The 16,036-nt window shown below is 43.3% G+C and overlaps 1 protein-coding gene across 16 annotated transcripts in view; it reads right to left on the bottom strand.

Moving 5' to 3' along the window:
- The window catches only part of GRAMD1B (GRAM domain containing 1B), a 228,332-nt gene that overhangs the window by 120,378 nt on the left and 91,918 nt on the right, over positions 1-16,036 (bottom strand). For 15 of the 16 annotated variants that reach the window (XR_011495642.1, XM_070490038.1, XM_070490045.1 and 12 more), the window contains one exon: positions 7,417-7,494. The exons of the other annotated variant lie outside the window; for it this stretch is intronic. Coding sequence is in view for 11 of the 15 variants with exons in the window: in XM_070490038.1 (XP_070346139.1) it covers positions 7,417-7,494 (78 nt within the window). In the remaining 4 variants the exon portion in view is untranslated. The remainder of the gene's footprint in view (positions 1-7,416; positions 7,495-16,036) is intronic. 16 annotated transcript variants of the gene reach the window in all.

The raw sequence follows: 16,036 nt of genomic DNA on the forward strand, positions 1-16,036 counted from the left end.
AAGACTGCACACCATGGGGCAAGTCTAGACAGAACGAACCAGAGCCTACTACGACACCTGTAAAATAGGTGTGATGAAACTTGCCGTCTCTACTCCAATAAGAAGACATGAGGGTGAGTTTGAGTAAGATGTGTAAGACATGAACGTCTCTTAAGCTAGTCAGAGAAAAGGTGACACAAGAAATCTCCAAATTAATTATACCCAAACCTTATACTACTCCCATTCCACCTTCCTTGATCTTAGGAGATGATCTCATTTCCTATTACACAGAGAAAACAGATCCTGCTTCTATTAATCTCACCTTCCCACCACATCACCTACATCCACATCCATTATTATAACCAGTTCACAGCTAATCCTTTTATCCGTGATCTAGGTCTCTCTTTTCTTGCCTCCTCCGAAACCTTGCGTCCTTATCTTTCAGTAGGTGGTGCTATCCAGCTGAGCAAGTTGGAATCCCAGGACTAACTCTGAAGACCTCCCTTCTCTCTCACACGTGATGCTCAATCCATCAGCAAGTCCTGGACGTTTTATCCCCTACATATATCTTGAATTCATCTCCTTCTTTTTCTTCCCTACCACCATCCCAAGTCCAAGCTACTGATATCCTCTGCCTGGACTATTATAACTGCCTGCTAACTGCCTCAGCTGATCTCTGCATCACCAGGGCTGCCTCCATCCTTCACATTGTAACCTTTTCAGAATGCAAATCTGATCTTGTCACCTCCCTTCTTAAAGACTTTCAACGGCTTCTTGATGCTCCTAGAATAAGACTCAAGTCCTTGTCATGACCAGCCAAACTCCTGCCCATCTCATCTCATCTCATCTGTCTCACCACACTGCTTCCTTCTCACCTCAGACTCATCCTTCTGGTCTTGGCTCAATCATTACACCCTCGACCTCACCCCTTCTCTCTAGGTCCAATTGCTTTGGTACACTCTCTCATGGAACCGTGTTCCCTTCCTTTAATACACATATCCAAGTTTGTATTTTCTCTGCCATATACTCAGTTGTGTTAATATTAGCTCTTCAATAACACTGGAAACTCAATGAGTAGACAGCGCATAACTGATAAGTGTTTATCGAGTGAATGGATGAATGATGTTCTCTCTGAAATTCTCGTCCTTGACCTACTGGTTTCTACTTCAGAGATTTAAAAAGTGCTTGTGTCTCCCTGTATTAAAATAAAAATTCTCCTGAATCACCCCTGCCTTCTCCTGTAGGTGCCATCTTTATTTCTCTTCTCCCCAGGCAAACTTCTAGAATGAATTCTCCATGCAGTCTCTTCTTCTTCCCCTCATATACACTCTTCTAAAGCTGTTGTGTGGTTACAGATGACCTCTTAATTGCCACTGCAGAAGACTCTTTTTAGTTCTTATCTTCCCTAACTCTACCCTCTTTGACTCTTTTTGACTTTCTTGCTTATATGATATTTCTGTCTCCTAGTTCTCCCAGCTTCCCTGGGTAATCTGCAAATTCCTCCTTCCTTTGCCTTCTGCTTACACTTTCCTAATCCTAAGACTCTTGGCTCAACTACATTCTCATTTCCAAACAAGTAGTTCTAGTCCTGTCTCCTGAGCTTCAAACGGGTAAAGCCAGCTGCCTAATGTATCTCTCCACTGGCATGCTCCATGGGTAGTTTAGACTCTACATGCCTGAATTAAACTCACTACCTCCCCCGCTCTTCAAATTCTTCCCCCCTTATCCAATATTTTTATAATAATAATAGTATTAATAATAACGGCAAGCACATATATAATAATAGCCGTGTGCCAGGCACTATTCCTAGTCTAATCATTATAGACACACACACTCAAGCCTCTCAACAACCCTATGAGGTATGAACTATTATTATACCCATTTTATAGATGAGGAAAGTGAGGCACAGAGGTGAAATGATTTGCCCAAGATCACACAGCACGCAGTGGAAGCACAATCCCAACCCAGGCAGGCACTTAACTTCTAGACTCTGCTGCCTTATATTTGCTGCCCAAGTCAGAAACCTCAGGTTCACACCAGACACCCTTCCCTGACCCAGATGTAAGTCCTATCAAACCTACTTAACAAGTTTTTTTCAATTGGTTCCTCCTTTTCTGTCCTCACTACCATAATTCAGAAATTTGTCCATCTGGGCTCAGCTTAAATGCCACCATGTCAGTGAGACATTGCTGCCTACCCAACTTAGAGTAGCCCCAAAAAGCCTTGGTCCACCATGTCACCCTTTCTCATTTTCTTCACAGCACTTATTGCTACTTGATGTTTTCTCATATATTTATTTGTTTATAATCTATCTCCCTTGCTAGAAAGGAGAGACAATGGTTATCTTGTTCATATGGGTACTCCCCAAAGCCTGCTAAAATAGCTAGCATGTAATATGAGTTCAATTAATACTTGTTAAATGAAACAACTGCAACAGTTTCTTTCCTTGTCTATCTGCTTCCAGTGTTTGCCCCTTAAAGCCATCTCTCACACTAGGACCAAAGTGATTTTTCTCATAATACCTGGGTGTGACCTTGGTACCCCCTTCCTCAAAGTCCCTCACTTGTTTCCTATCATCTATAAATAAAGCCCACTCTTTATCATGGCAGGATGTAACATGATCAGTCACCTGCCTACCTGTCCAAAGATGATTCCCAGCCACTCACTAGCTACCCTCCTCCTGGGACACGATGTGGCAGCAATACTGAAATACTTGTAGTTCCTGAACACGCCTTGCTTTCTCACGCCTCCATGCTTATGCACATCTTGTTCCCTTGTCCATGTGACGGACTCCTACTCATCTTGCAGCTCTCAGCTGAAGCACAACCCCCTCCATAGAGTCTTTCCAGATATCAAGGCCCTCTCCCTGCCCCCCGCACCCCTGCCCTCACCGCGAGCAGAGTATCTGTGTGACTCTTGGGCTAATTTCTTAATTCCACTGAGCCTCAGTTTCCTAAACTCAAATATGAAGATCATAATAGCATCTATTTGATAGGGTTGTGTATGTAAGATTCATTACACAGGGCTAGGCACATTAGCAGACAAATTCTAAATTTTATCACTTTATACAAAATTCCGTATGTCAATTATTACATTATATTATACTTGCTTACTCACAGGTATGTCTCACCATAAGACAATGAGGCTCTTGAGGTGAAATACCACACTTCAATCTATTTATCCTTAGTGTCTACATCTGACATTTTGCAGGTGCTCGATATGCTACACATTCTTTGTCTCTGCTTCTTCGAGGACAGAAGAGTACAGATTTGCTAAGAAACTGAGAGCCAAAATCATCACAGTACTAGCAGCTACTACTTACTACCTGCTAAGTTATCAGGCATTTTCCATAAGTTCTCTCTTTTATCCTTTACAAGAAAAGACTTTCACAAATGAGGAAACTAAGGTTGAGTAAAGCTAAGTAAATTGCTTTTAAAAATGCACAGTTAATAAGGAAGAAAGGAGTCAAAATTAAGTCTGTCTGATGTTAAGGCTCTTGCTCTTTCCAACACACCACGGTGCCCAGTGCACACACAGTGAGCCTCTATTCATCTGGCAGCCTAGACTCTAAGAGGCTCCTCAGTACCTTGTAGACAGTTCATCAAGGTTTGAGGCACACAAGCCTGCGTGCAGGAATGGATACGTTACCACATGTGGCCCTGCCTTGGCACTCGCTTACCTCAGCCCTGATCAGGTCTCAATTTTCCTACTAATAAAAGTCTTCCTGGTCACTTGCTACCACATTCTGTTGAAACGAACACTATGTCCATAAAAGGCCCTTAGTAAAACAGCTCGCTTTTCTACAGTGCTGGCTTTGTTTGAAAGTTCCTGCCATTGGGTGAATGCATCAAATAAAGATCTGGAGACTTGAGAAACCCTCACAATTGATCCAGTATGGGCTGAACCTGCCCAGAACATGACTGTCTCCCTGCACCCACCTACCCTCTGCCCCCATCATGAGTCCAAAGGTTTTCTTCCTTCAGGACAGAACACTGATCGAAAGAGGAAAAAAATTCTCAGAAGCCCTCAAGTTTGGACACCACATTGAGCCATTTCCTCCTTTGCTGTAATGTGGACATTTTCTAGACTACAGTAGGATAGCTATTTTGTCTAAATATTGTATCTATTCCAAACGAAACACGAGAAAAAGAAAAATCAATGTTTTATTTAACCAGTTAAATGTGCACCTCATACTGAAGGGTTATAATTTTGATCTTTAAAACAGAAATAAAATCGAAATTTTTTTTTTTTTTTTTTTTTGCCTCTCTATGAAACTACCTTTCATCCTATAATTGATCACATGGTTTGGTGAATTAGGAGCAGCCACAGAAAAGGGTCCATGTTACCCACCTCACACTTGACCACTTTCAATCCATGATAATAATATCTGTTCTACCTGCCTCCCAGGGAAGTGGCAAAGAGTAAATGAGATGATTACGTGAAGGCCTTGCCCGTACAGGAAACACCAGTGTAACCAGCAGGGTGCGCTGTCCACCAAATAGGGCCCAAAACAGCTTGCGTCTGCCCCCACCATTGCTGAAAATCTCCCCAGGGTGCACATCTCACGCTTGCCCCAGGCCAGGATGTCACAGACCAACATGCAAAATGCCCTAGAGAGTCTCCTAATTGGGTCGAAACATATAGAGGAAGGATCAGAAGCAGGGTGTAGGGGTTTGTTCTGAGCTGAAGCTGGGTGATTAATTACCACTCTGGGGACTTGTTCTCTCCAGGAGAACAAACTGGCTGAGAAGAGAAAAAAAGACTTCATTCAGAAAGGCCATGATGAACACGTTCCAGTCCTGAGTTTCCAAAGGGAGGGGTCCACAGGGACCGCCATGGGAAGCATACTTCTGATCACAGCGCTCTCTGTTTCCCACACTGCCCAAGATGAGCTGGTGCAAAACTATATTCACTGTCTACCATGAAGAGTTCTAGAGGCTGTCAGTGAGCCAGGGATAGGAAGAAAAGACCAGGAAAGACATCTAGAGGAGTTTTCTGGGCAGAGGTTTGGATGGGAGACTCTGTAACATTCCATTTGGTTGAGGGAGCGGGCAGAGACGGAGACAGAACATAATTTATATCAACATAAAATTCCAAATAGCAAATAAAAGGTAGGGCTCTCTCTAGTCAGCAAGCAGCCATGTCCTAGAGTAAGAGATGAAGTTGCCTCGGGAAGAACTTGGAGTATGTTCAAATTCAGCACTTTCCTCATCTCTCCCACAAATGCCCCAGCAGCAGAGATGAAATAAACGGGCTTGAGGAGCTGACAATCATAGAGCTGACGGGTCAGGAGCAACTGAAGACAGCATGATCAGAAACGGACCTGGGCTGTAGGCTTGCGGATGTGCAGGGCACACAGCACAGAGAAGGGGCTGTGCTGGGGGAACTCTATGGTTCCTTCTAATTTTGAAAGTACGGCTGATGAAATCCAGAAAGCATTGAAAAGAGAGTGTAGGCCACTCTAGAGACTGAGGGAACTGCCATCAGATCATAACTGATTAAGCCTCTTGACAAGAATGATTAGTCTTTGCCCCCGGAGGCCTCATGCCTCCATATAAGCTCTGTCTAAATCGATGAGCTGAACTGTTAATTTTGCTTAATAATGAGCACGAAACTGAGAATGAGGGCAAGACTTTATAATCTAAAGAGAGAAGGATTACAGAGGTCCCACCCTCTCCCCCAGGACACAGTCCTTTTTATAACACACCATGTAGCTTTTCCTTGAACATTTCTATTCAAGGGGGTCAGTTCATCCCTCTCGAGGCCTATCCCACTGTAGTACAGCTCCAAGCAGGAAAAGGTCTTCCTTATCCTGCAACGAAGTCCGTCTTGCTATAACTTCTGCCCCTCTGGTTCCATTTCGTAGGCTTTCAGATACTTAAAGAGTGCTGTTATAATCACTGAAAACTTCTCTTTTCCTGGCTGAACCCCTTTCCTTCAATGGATCCTTAAAATGCTATCAGCGATTATCCTGATCCTTCTTTTCTAGACTCTAAGTTATCAATATTCATTTCCAAAGAGTTGGGCATAACACACCAGATGTGACCAAACTAGTACAGACTACAGCGAGACCTGGTTTTTTTTTTCCTTTTTAACCATACTCCACACTGCCATTAATGAATTCAGACTTTCAAAGATCGTTTGGTACTTGTGTCACATTACTAGCTCATATTTGGCTGGTAAATCAAACCCTCAAGTTCTTTTTCACAAGAAATCTTGTCAAATTAGGCTCCGTGTGGTAATACTACACTTAAGAAACTATTATTTTGGGGGCCGGCCCGGGGTTCGCTGATTCGGATCCCGGTGCGGACATGGCACCGTTTGGCATGCCATGCTGTGGTAGGCATCCCACATATAAAGTAGAGGAAGATGGGCACGGATGCTAGCTCAGGGCCAGTCTTCCTCAGCAAAAAGAGGAGGATTGGCAGCAGTTAGCTCAGGGCTAATCTTCCTCGAAAAAAAGAAACTATTATTTTATATATATGTGTATATATGTAATATAAATACATAATAGCACATTTCCTTTAAAAAATCTCCTGGTTTTCACCCATTGTTCTATTTGAAATAATACTAAATCTTGATTCTATCATCCTCAGTGCACTCCACTCCCTCTCAGCTGAGTGTCTGCCACAAGTTTGATAAATGAGGTAAAAGTATACTGCTTTTTCATCCAGTTTGTTGATAAAAAACAGTAAACAGTGCTAGACCAAAAGCAGGGCCCTCTGGTATGCCAACTGAGACATCCTTTTAGTCAACATCAATACAGTCAACTTTCTCTGGGCACAGCAGTCTAACTTGCTACAACAGACCCCTCTCTGTCTACCATTCATAGGTGCTACGTGAAGCAGATGCTGGCTGGTCCTCATTTCCTGAGTGTTTAACTAGTCGTACCTCAAATACTCCAACGAGAACGTAGGAGCCTCCTTATTCTCACTGCACCCTGCACAACCAACCTCATTCTCATTAACCTCTAACACGTACAATCCACTCCAATCTCGGTGTTCTGCTGCCCTCTGATGCCACGCATGCCATCCCAGGCCATGCAGCTTTCCTCAGGCACAAGACACCCTTTCCCCTCCCCATCCGCACTGTACCCAACCTTTGGGGTATGCCTCAAGTCCCAACTCCACTCTGATGTCCTCCCAACCAATATCTGGTTTCCCGCATCCTGACATCTCCTCTGCTGAACGCCAAAAGGCTTTTGCATCAGCCTCCTCGTGGTAAGCAGTGGGACCTTTAGCTCCCTCTCGCTTCTTGGGTGAATATCCTGTCTTTCTAACCAGTCTCTGAGCACAGAGGTCTGGCAGTCTCCAACCCCTCCTCAGTTTCCCACAGTTCTCACTTGTGGCAGAAGCACAATCTTACTCAAACATGTCAACCCCTCCCCCCACAACCGTGATCTCTGCTTCCATGCTCTCCCTCCTCCTTTGACCTTACCTTTCTTCTCGCGCCCGAGGACTCAGGAACCTGTTCGAGTCATCATCGTGGCTGCTCTGCTGGCTACTCTGTTGGCTGCTGAGGAAAGACACAGGATATGAACCGTTAACGTTCGGCCTCTTTCTCAACGCTGGGGGAGGTCATTAAGACTTCAGCTAGACAAAGAGATGGCGTTACAAAATTTTAAAGATACAAGCTCCCCGTGTAAGTTTACATGGAAAGTGTACTGACACAGTAGATATAAGAAGTGACACAAATGTGGTGCAAACACCACCCATCACACCTCCGGCAGCAGGGGAAATCCTGACCTATCACCTAGTTCTTCCCGGGCTACATAATCTCAGTGAGCATTCTCTGTATGGGGCCTCTTCACCTCTATCACAGGATACCAATTTCATTCTTCTTCAACCTCATGGGAGACTCTCAAGGGGCTGCTGCAGACTTGGGAGAAGAGGTGTGGAGGGACGGGAGAATTCCACAGGAAGAAAGACTTCATGGGGCAGGGGTCACCTGGCCTGCTTCCCTGCCTCCACGGAAGGCTGAGGAGGGTGAGGAATAAACGAAGGACAGAAGGTAGAGTCCTCACGCCTTAAAGCCCTGTAGGCAAAAGGATTCTAGAGCTTCAGCCTACAGTTTACACTAAAGGTAGATGGAATTCAACTGTCTTCCATCTTACTTGAGAGGAATTCAACTGTTGTCCATCTTACTTGAGAGAAAGACAAAAAAGTTCAAACACCTTATGACACTAACTGAACAAACAGCTGATGAACAAATAATTTTTATTAATTGCTAACTGTGACCTATTCCAGGCATCTAGTCAGGAGTCCCCAAACTACACCCACAGGCCACATCTGGAGCTTTCTGATGTTTCACAGTCCCATGAGCTAAGAGTGGTGTTTGCTCTTTTAAATTGGTTGGCAAAAAAAAAGTTTTCTAAAGAGTAACATTTCATGACACATGAAAATTATGTGAAATTCAGTATTATAAATAAAGTTTTATTGGAACACAGCCACACCCATTAGTTTACATACTATCTACGGCTGCTTTTTTGCTACAACAGCCTAGCTGAGTAGTTAAGGCAGAGCTGAATACGTTAAGCAGTGGGACCTTTAGACCCACGAAGCCTAAAATATTTACTATCTGGTCCCTTACAGGAAAACTTACCAAACTCCTGTTTTGCATAGATTCTATTAGTAACAAATTCCTATTACTATATATGTCACTATAATCCAGGCTCCAGTATAACCAAAATCGTTTCCTTGTTCTGGTGGATTGTTGAGCACAATAAAACACATTGATCTCCACGGAGTATATTCCTTAGACTAGATCCCCAGTAGACTGAACTCGGAACAATCTCATAGGGTAAGTGCTTGCTCCAGTGCCTGCACACGCTCTCCCAAAGAAGTGCACGATTTTTTGTGGTCACAGTTATATCCATACTTTTATGTTCTTTTCTTTCAGCAAGAAGAAAACGAACTTAGAAGCCATTTACATCAGATTTTCAAACTCACACAGAAACCAGAACAGCACCACACACAAAGCCCAAGTTGCCTAGCAGAACTAAGTGTGTACACAATCTTTTTCTCTTTCATTTACTCAACACAAAGTCTTTTTGCTGCTTGTCCACTGTGGAGTAGCTACTCATCATTTCCTCTTTGCCAGGTCTCACAGACTTGCCTACTAAAAAATCCTTACAACAAAATTGCACTATCATGTTGTTGACCCATGAGATTTCTTACAGCGGGACTGACCTGTTACATGCATCAAGCCCCCTCTTCTATATAACCTGGGATCCATGTTATACTATAGTAGGCAACCCACAAATAATTAGAACTCAAATTCCAAAGCAGACACAGCTCCAGAGGTGAGCATCAAAGAGAAGAAAACCAGTCTATACCATCAGGAGCTCACGCGAGAACAAGTAGAAGGGGGAAGGTCTTTGGACTCCAAAAACCTCACAGCAAACAGGGCTCAATCAACCCAAACGACCATAGTCATCATTACAGCCTTGGAAGAGATAAAACTCACCTTGATTATAGCTATGATGGGCTGGTTCTTTCATCTCACTCTGACCTCCTCTGACAATCAAAACCTAAAGCTAAGCTAATAAAAGGGGCTCCCAGCCAGGGTTTCAGAAAACTAATTCTAAGTTGATATCAGCAAGTCATCCCACTAGATGGCACTGTTGACTTCCAAACCAGAACCTCGAGGCCAACCCATCCAGGGCTTCTGGAACCAAAACTAGAACCAACCTTCTGGTGCCCCCTTCTGGCCTTCCCATTGCTGAGAAAACAGTTCAGAGGGTGCAAATGAAAGCAACAATGGATCATCTTCAAACTGCTTATCGGTTCTAAATAATTAAGAAATACCAACCTATAGGCATCTGATAAACAGCTGTATAATGCCCTCTACGTACGCATATGTCAACAAGAGGCAGCACCAAGGCAAGAGTTAAGTCTAGGCTCTGGCATATGCTGCCTGGGAGTGAATCCAAGCCTCTCCACTTCCTAGTTACATGACCCTGAGCAAATTATTTAACGTCACTTTCCTTACCTACAAAATGGAGACAGATGTGAATGATAGTCTTACCTGGTAGAGCTGTTTTGAGGATTTAAGAACGAACATATGTGAAGTATGGAGAACAAATGCAAGCTCTTATTCTATGCAAGGTATTGTTTTGTGGGTCATAGAAAATAAAGACATGAATCAGACAAGGATCCTGCTCTCAAGGTGTTTACAATCTGGAAAGTAAGATTCAATATAAGCCACTACATTTAAAATGCAGAAAATGATAACTCTCTAAAGTAAATATTAAATGCTACAGAAACAGAATAGAGAAAGATCACTTCCTCCTGTGGCCGGTAACAGAAGACAGTCTCGACAACAAGGGTTTTACACGGACACTTGAAATTCAGATAGATTTGGGACAAGCAGAACTGAGAAGAACAGGCATTCCAGTTCAGCTCCTTTACCAAACACTTCTCACGCACCAGGCACTGTGCTAGGAGATGGGGACAGAAGGAGCTCCCAGTGTAGGAGGCATGAGTAGTCACTGCAGTGCGATGCAGCAACACTAGAAGGATGGACAAGGGGCAGATGGCACACACTGCTGTGAGGGGTTAAAGGGAACACGTCAGAGAGGCAAACACTGAACAGGAGGGACTGCAGATAAATCCATGGTGGCAACAGCACAGGATCCTTCCTCCTCTAGAGCCCCCAGAACGGGCCTGGTCCTCTCTCCTCCCGTTGTTAGAACTTAGTTTTCAAGAGTCTTAAGTGAGATGGATGCCAACTACTCCTCCACTCAATCCCATGAAATAAGACTGCTGGGCAGAATTTCCAGAGATTCAGACATTGCCTCACCCTCTCACATAAACGCTTTCAATTTTCCTCTTACAAGAGCCTTTTCATCTGACACAGGCCACCTGCATACCGGGGCTCATCCTGCCCCCTAAATGAATCTGCCAGTCTTCCGAGGTCATGAAAAAAACGACCTGCATTACTAGGGTGTTTACAGGGGAGTATGGAATGCCAGAAAGTCAAGGGCCACATCCCCAACCACTCCATTTTAGTCAAGGTTTTGGTGGGACAGGTGTCCAGTCTGAGCTCTACAGCTTAAGGAAGTTGAGAAATATCTGTTAGAAGCCTGAAAAAGGGGGCTGGCCCCATGCCCTAATAATTAAGTTTGGTGTGCTCCACTTTGGTGGCCTAGGTTCAATTCCCAGGCATGGACCCACACCGCACAGCAGGGTCCACAATGTGGCAGTGACCCTCATGCAAAATAGATGTTAGCTTGGGGCTAATCTTCCTCAGGAAAAAAAAAAGATAAAAAAGAAAACCTAAAAAAACGCTAAACAAGGATTCGGAATGACCTAGCCTGGGCACCAGATGACTAAAAAGTCAGCTTAACACTGCAACAAAGGGAACTTACATAAGCAATTGTTTGCTTTCCCCCAAAACTCAATCCTTCCCATTGTAAATTCAAACTTCAGATAAAAATCACTATATAAACTAAATTTTGAAACACTAGACCATGTTACTAAATAAGGTGGCAAAGCCCTTCTTTAAATTCCAGAATATTCCTGAGGGAAAGCAGCTGAAGCAAATCAAATCCAGAATCCTGGTTTTGTTGCTAGTGCTGGGAGCTTATCCTAGACACTGACATTAAACCAATACACTGGGAAGGGCTGGGAAAAATCTGTTGTCACTGGAGGCAAAGCACACGGTCAGAAGCAGAAATTCAGAGGCTATGATCAGGAAGCTCACAATGCAGGCTGAGTAAATTCCCATGATTCCACTGATCCCCCTACCGCCCCCACCCCTCCCCCACCCCCCGGGCCCCAGCAGAAACTTGCAGAAAGTACAGCCTAAACCCACAAGCCGCCAGGAAGGGGTCCTTTTCCCCACTGGGAAGAACAGCCTCACTGCTAGGAAGAAGGAATTTGGCACCTTTTCTGAGTTGGTGCTTCATAAGCAGAAACAGCTCTTTCACTCCTAGACAACACTCAACAGGTCATGCCTCCCAAACCCAGAAGGTTTTGAGAGATTCAAGGGGTTCCAAGCAGTTATGGGGACTTGCAAGCTGTAATTTAGTATTTCCAGAGTGTAATGGAAACTGTACATTTACCCACACGATGGCTGTGCAGACTAATTTATCGCATTTTTTCGCTTTTGGCTGTAATCAGAGCAATCTAGCATGTTAGCACCAATTATCTCATGCCAACTGGAAAGTTCAAAAGACTCAGAGGGGCTCTGATTGATATATGTCTTTGATTAATAAAAATAAGGAAAGAAATTATTCTAGGCAGTGGATGTAGTAGAAACAGCATGGAGACAGACAAACCCAGGTTTGCCCCGGGTTTGTTTCTTATTGGCTCTGTAACTTTGGCCAAGTCATTTATCCTAGCCTAGCCTCTTTCCTCAAAAAATGGGGACAATAGGGGCTGGCCCCGTGGCCAAGTGGTTAAGTTCCCACGCTCCGCTGCAGGCGGCCCAGTGTTTCATTGGTTCGAATCCTGGGCACAGACATGGCACTGCTCATCAGACCACGCTGAGGCAGCGTCCCACATGCCACAACTAGAAGGACCCACAACAAAGAATATACAACTATGTACTGGGGGCCTTTGGGGAGAAAAAGGAAAAATAAATAAATAAATAAAATCTTAAAAAAAAAAAATGGGGACAATAAAATACCACTTACAGAATTGTGTTGAGGATTAAGTTGTGAATAATCCAATCACAGTAACTGAGCTCAGGATTTAGAGTCAGGAAGATACAAGTTCTAGTCCTGACTCTGCCACTCAGTGGGGTGATACGGGAAAATTATTTAACTTTTCTAAGTGTTAGATGTGGGTATACCACATGCCTTAAATGATTGTAGTGAGGATTAGAAATGGCAGAAATCATCTATAGAAAGTGTCTAGGGACATATCTGGTCCTTGATAGGTATACTATAAATGGCGGACATCAACGGTACTTCATATTCACAGTTTGGCAGATAAATATTTCGAAACATCCAATGCATGGAGGAAGATAATAGACCCTTATGTTGAGACCCACTGACCTGAAAAGTAGGGTCACGCCATCACTGACAAAAGAGAAGGCTGAGTGTTCATGCTAAATTATATTCACCTGTGAAAGGACTCTAGCATTTACCATTTCAGTTTAAGTAGGAAAGGTATATGGAGGAAGAAAGGCAAGTGGCAAAGAAGTAGAGAATAAAAGAACAGTTTCTGTTTGCCATCTGGCAAGCATTTATAGGAAAGTCTAATAATAGAAAAAAAGTAAACAGATGTGACTTGGGATATTGCCAATGACTGTCAGCTTCTTACACAAAATACCTGAATATTCACAAATACAACTTAGAAAATAAAAGGCTCTGGGTGAAAATTGGTAATTTGTCTACAAAGTTATCACACTGCTTCCGTTTAATGGCTCCCATGGGAACCTGCAGCAAGGTGGGCAGCTGGTCAAAGATTCAGGAATTCAGAATCCAGCTAAATATCTTTGAATTCATTACAGCTCACTAACAGTTCTCTATTTAATAGTTCTTTTCCCTCTAAACCCATATGCCCATATCTTTTCCCTATGCTCATATCTCTGTATCTAAATTACAAAAAAAAGAGAAAGAAAAAAAGCTCTCCCTCACTCCTTTATTTTTCCTTCCTTCCCTTCAGGGCCATATTTTATGGAAAGAATACACTGCTTGGTGATTGCCAAACTTCCATCAAAACTATCAGAATAAGCTGGCAGCTTTACCATGCAGATTCCATAGCCCCTCCTCAAACTTACCAAGTCAGAGTCAACCTGTCCAGGAATGTGTATTTTTTAAAAGCTTCCCAGTGATTCTGGTGGGCAACCAGGATTGAGACCCCCCGGACATCACACTCACTGCCTCCATTTCCTCATCACTGATTCATGAATTAGTCCATGGCACCCCCACCCCTCCTTGGTTTTGTCAAGGAGGAGCTCTGTTACTGCCAAAGTCAATGACAACTGTTACATCCTAATCTTATCTGACCACCCAGGCAGGTTTGACACTGATGATTATTCCCATCCTTTAAAATTCACCCTTCTCGCCTTCTATGACCCCTCCCTCTCCTGGTTCTTGGGTTTTGTTCTACTTTTGTTTTTCTCTTCTTTTGTAGGGAACTTCATGGACTCTTCTGCTTGGTCCTGAAATGTTTCCCAGGACTCATTCAGCCATTTATTTAATAAATTCTCAAATACCAACTATGTACCAGGCATTGTTCTAGAATCTGGATACTGAGTATACAATAGTAAACAAAACAGATGAGATCACTCTCAAGTTTACAGGTTAACCGGTTCCTTTCTCTTCCAGCTTTATACTATGGGGACCTCAGTTTCGTGGACCTCTGAAATTGTTATCAAAATACTGTGCAATAATATTCTACATTCATAGAAGAGCATTTATAACTCGTCAGATTCTCAAATAGGCCTGTAAAGCTCAGAAGATTAAAATCCACTGCAATACATCTCTGGGGAATCTTCTGCGCACCCAAGGCTTCAATTATGATGGATATGCTGCTGACTCTCAAAGATAGCAGAGAGCTGAGCTGTCACTAGTCACACGGGGCTATTTAAATTTAAATTACAGTCACGCTTTGCTTAAAGATAGGGACACTTTCTGAGAAGTGCAGGCGATTTCGTCATTGTGCGAACATCACAGAGTGTACTTACACAAACCTAGATGGGATAGCCTACCACACACCTAGGCTACGTGGTACTAATCTTATGGGGCCACCATTGTACATGCAGTTTGTCACTGACCAAAAACACTGTTACACCGTGCATGACTGTAATTAAAAACTCTGTCCCTTAGTCACACTAGTTACATTTCAAGAATTCAGTAACTCCATGTGGCTATTAGCCTGTATATTAGTCAGTACAGATACAGAACATTTCCATCATTGCAGAAAGCTTTACTGGACAGCATAGAGGTTTCCAGATCAAACCCAGAATTTGAGTTCTAGCTCTGCCACCTGATATGTGAATAACTCAAAGCAGCTTATTTACCTCTCTACACATTCCTGTCCCTCATCTGTTAAAATGTAAGTAACTTGATAGACCTGTTTTGAGGATTGACAAATTAACTAACAGAAGGCACTTAGCAGAAGGCTTGGCAAATAATAAGTCCCCCCAAAAATGTTAATAATACTTATTTTTATTATCATGCGTTTGCAGCGGTACTGGACTCTCTTAGGAATCTCAAACTGAACATGCCTGATAATGAATTCACTCTCTTTCTCTCCTGGACTCCATAAGGAAGGATTCAAACTAGAAATGCACCTCCCCACCAGTTTCACACCACGTCCTGCAGATTCTGCTTCCTCCCTACCTCTCTGACCCATCCCGCTCGCCCATCCATCATTCCTCCTCCCTCCCCTGCCTTAGATCAAGCTCTCATCACTCCTTACAGGATTACTTTAATAGGCTCCTAACTGCTCTTCCTGGTGTCAATCTGACCTGACTCCAGTCTATCCTGGACACTGATACAATGATCTTCCCAAAGGCAGATTTGATCATGTCTCTTCCCGGCTTAAAAATCCTTCAGGCTTCCCATAATTTCAGAACAAAGTTCACACTCCTTAGTTTAGCCTAAAACTAAGATATAAAAGCCTAACAGGCAACCTTCCTAGCTCCCACATCTCTCGCCCACTCCAGAATCTCACTCTTCATTTGTCTTTGGCTTTCCATATGCTCCTCTCCTGGCCGGTATGTCCTTTTCTCTACTCCCTTCTTTGTTTCACTCATTCCCATCACTGAAGCAGTGTCCTTCAGGGATGAAGGATTAAGCCTGAGGGCTCTTGCTTTAGACTGTCAGCAACCAAATCTTAACTCTTCCAACCACTCAGTTTTAACCTCTATAAAATGGGAATAATAAAAGTATCTTCTTCACTGGGGTGTTGAGAAAATTAAATAAATTAATACCCACAAAATACTTAGAAAGGTATCTGGCATTGAGTAGATACTCAATATTATAGCTATTATTATCCTTCAAAAGTAGTGCCTTCTCAGGGAAATCTTCCTTGATGCCGGCCGCCCACACTATGGTCCCTTGTCACCCTGCACTGCCCTTTAGCATAACACTTACCATACT

The sequence above is a fragment of the Equus asinus genome, chromosome 20 (genome assembly GCF_041296235.1).
Source record: "Equus asinus isolate D_3611 breed Donkey chromosome 20, EquAss-T2T_v2, whole genome shotgun sequence".
In the NCBI taxonomy this organism is placed as follows: Eukaryota; Metazoa; Chordata; class Mammalia; order Perissodactyla; family Equidae; genus Equus; species Equus asinus.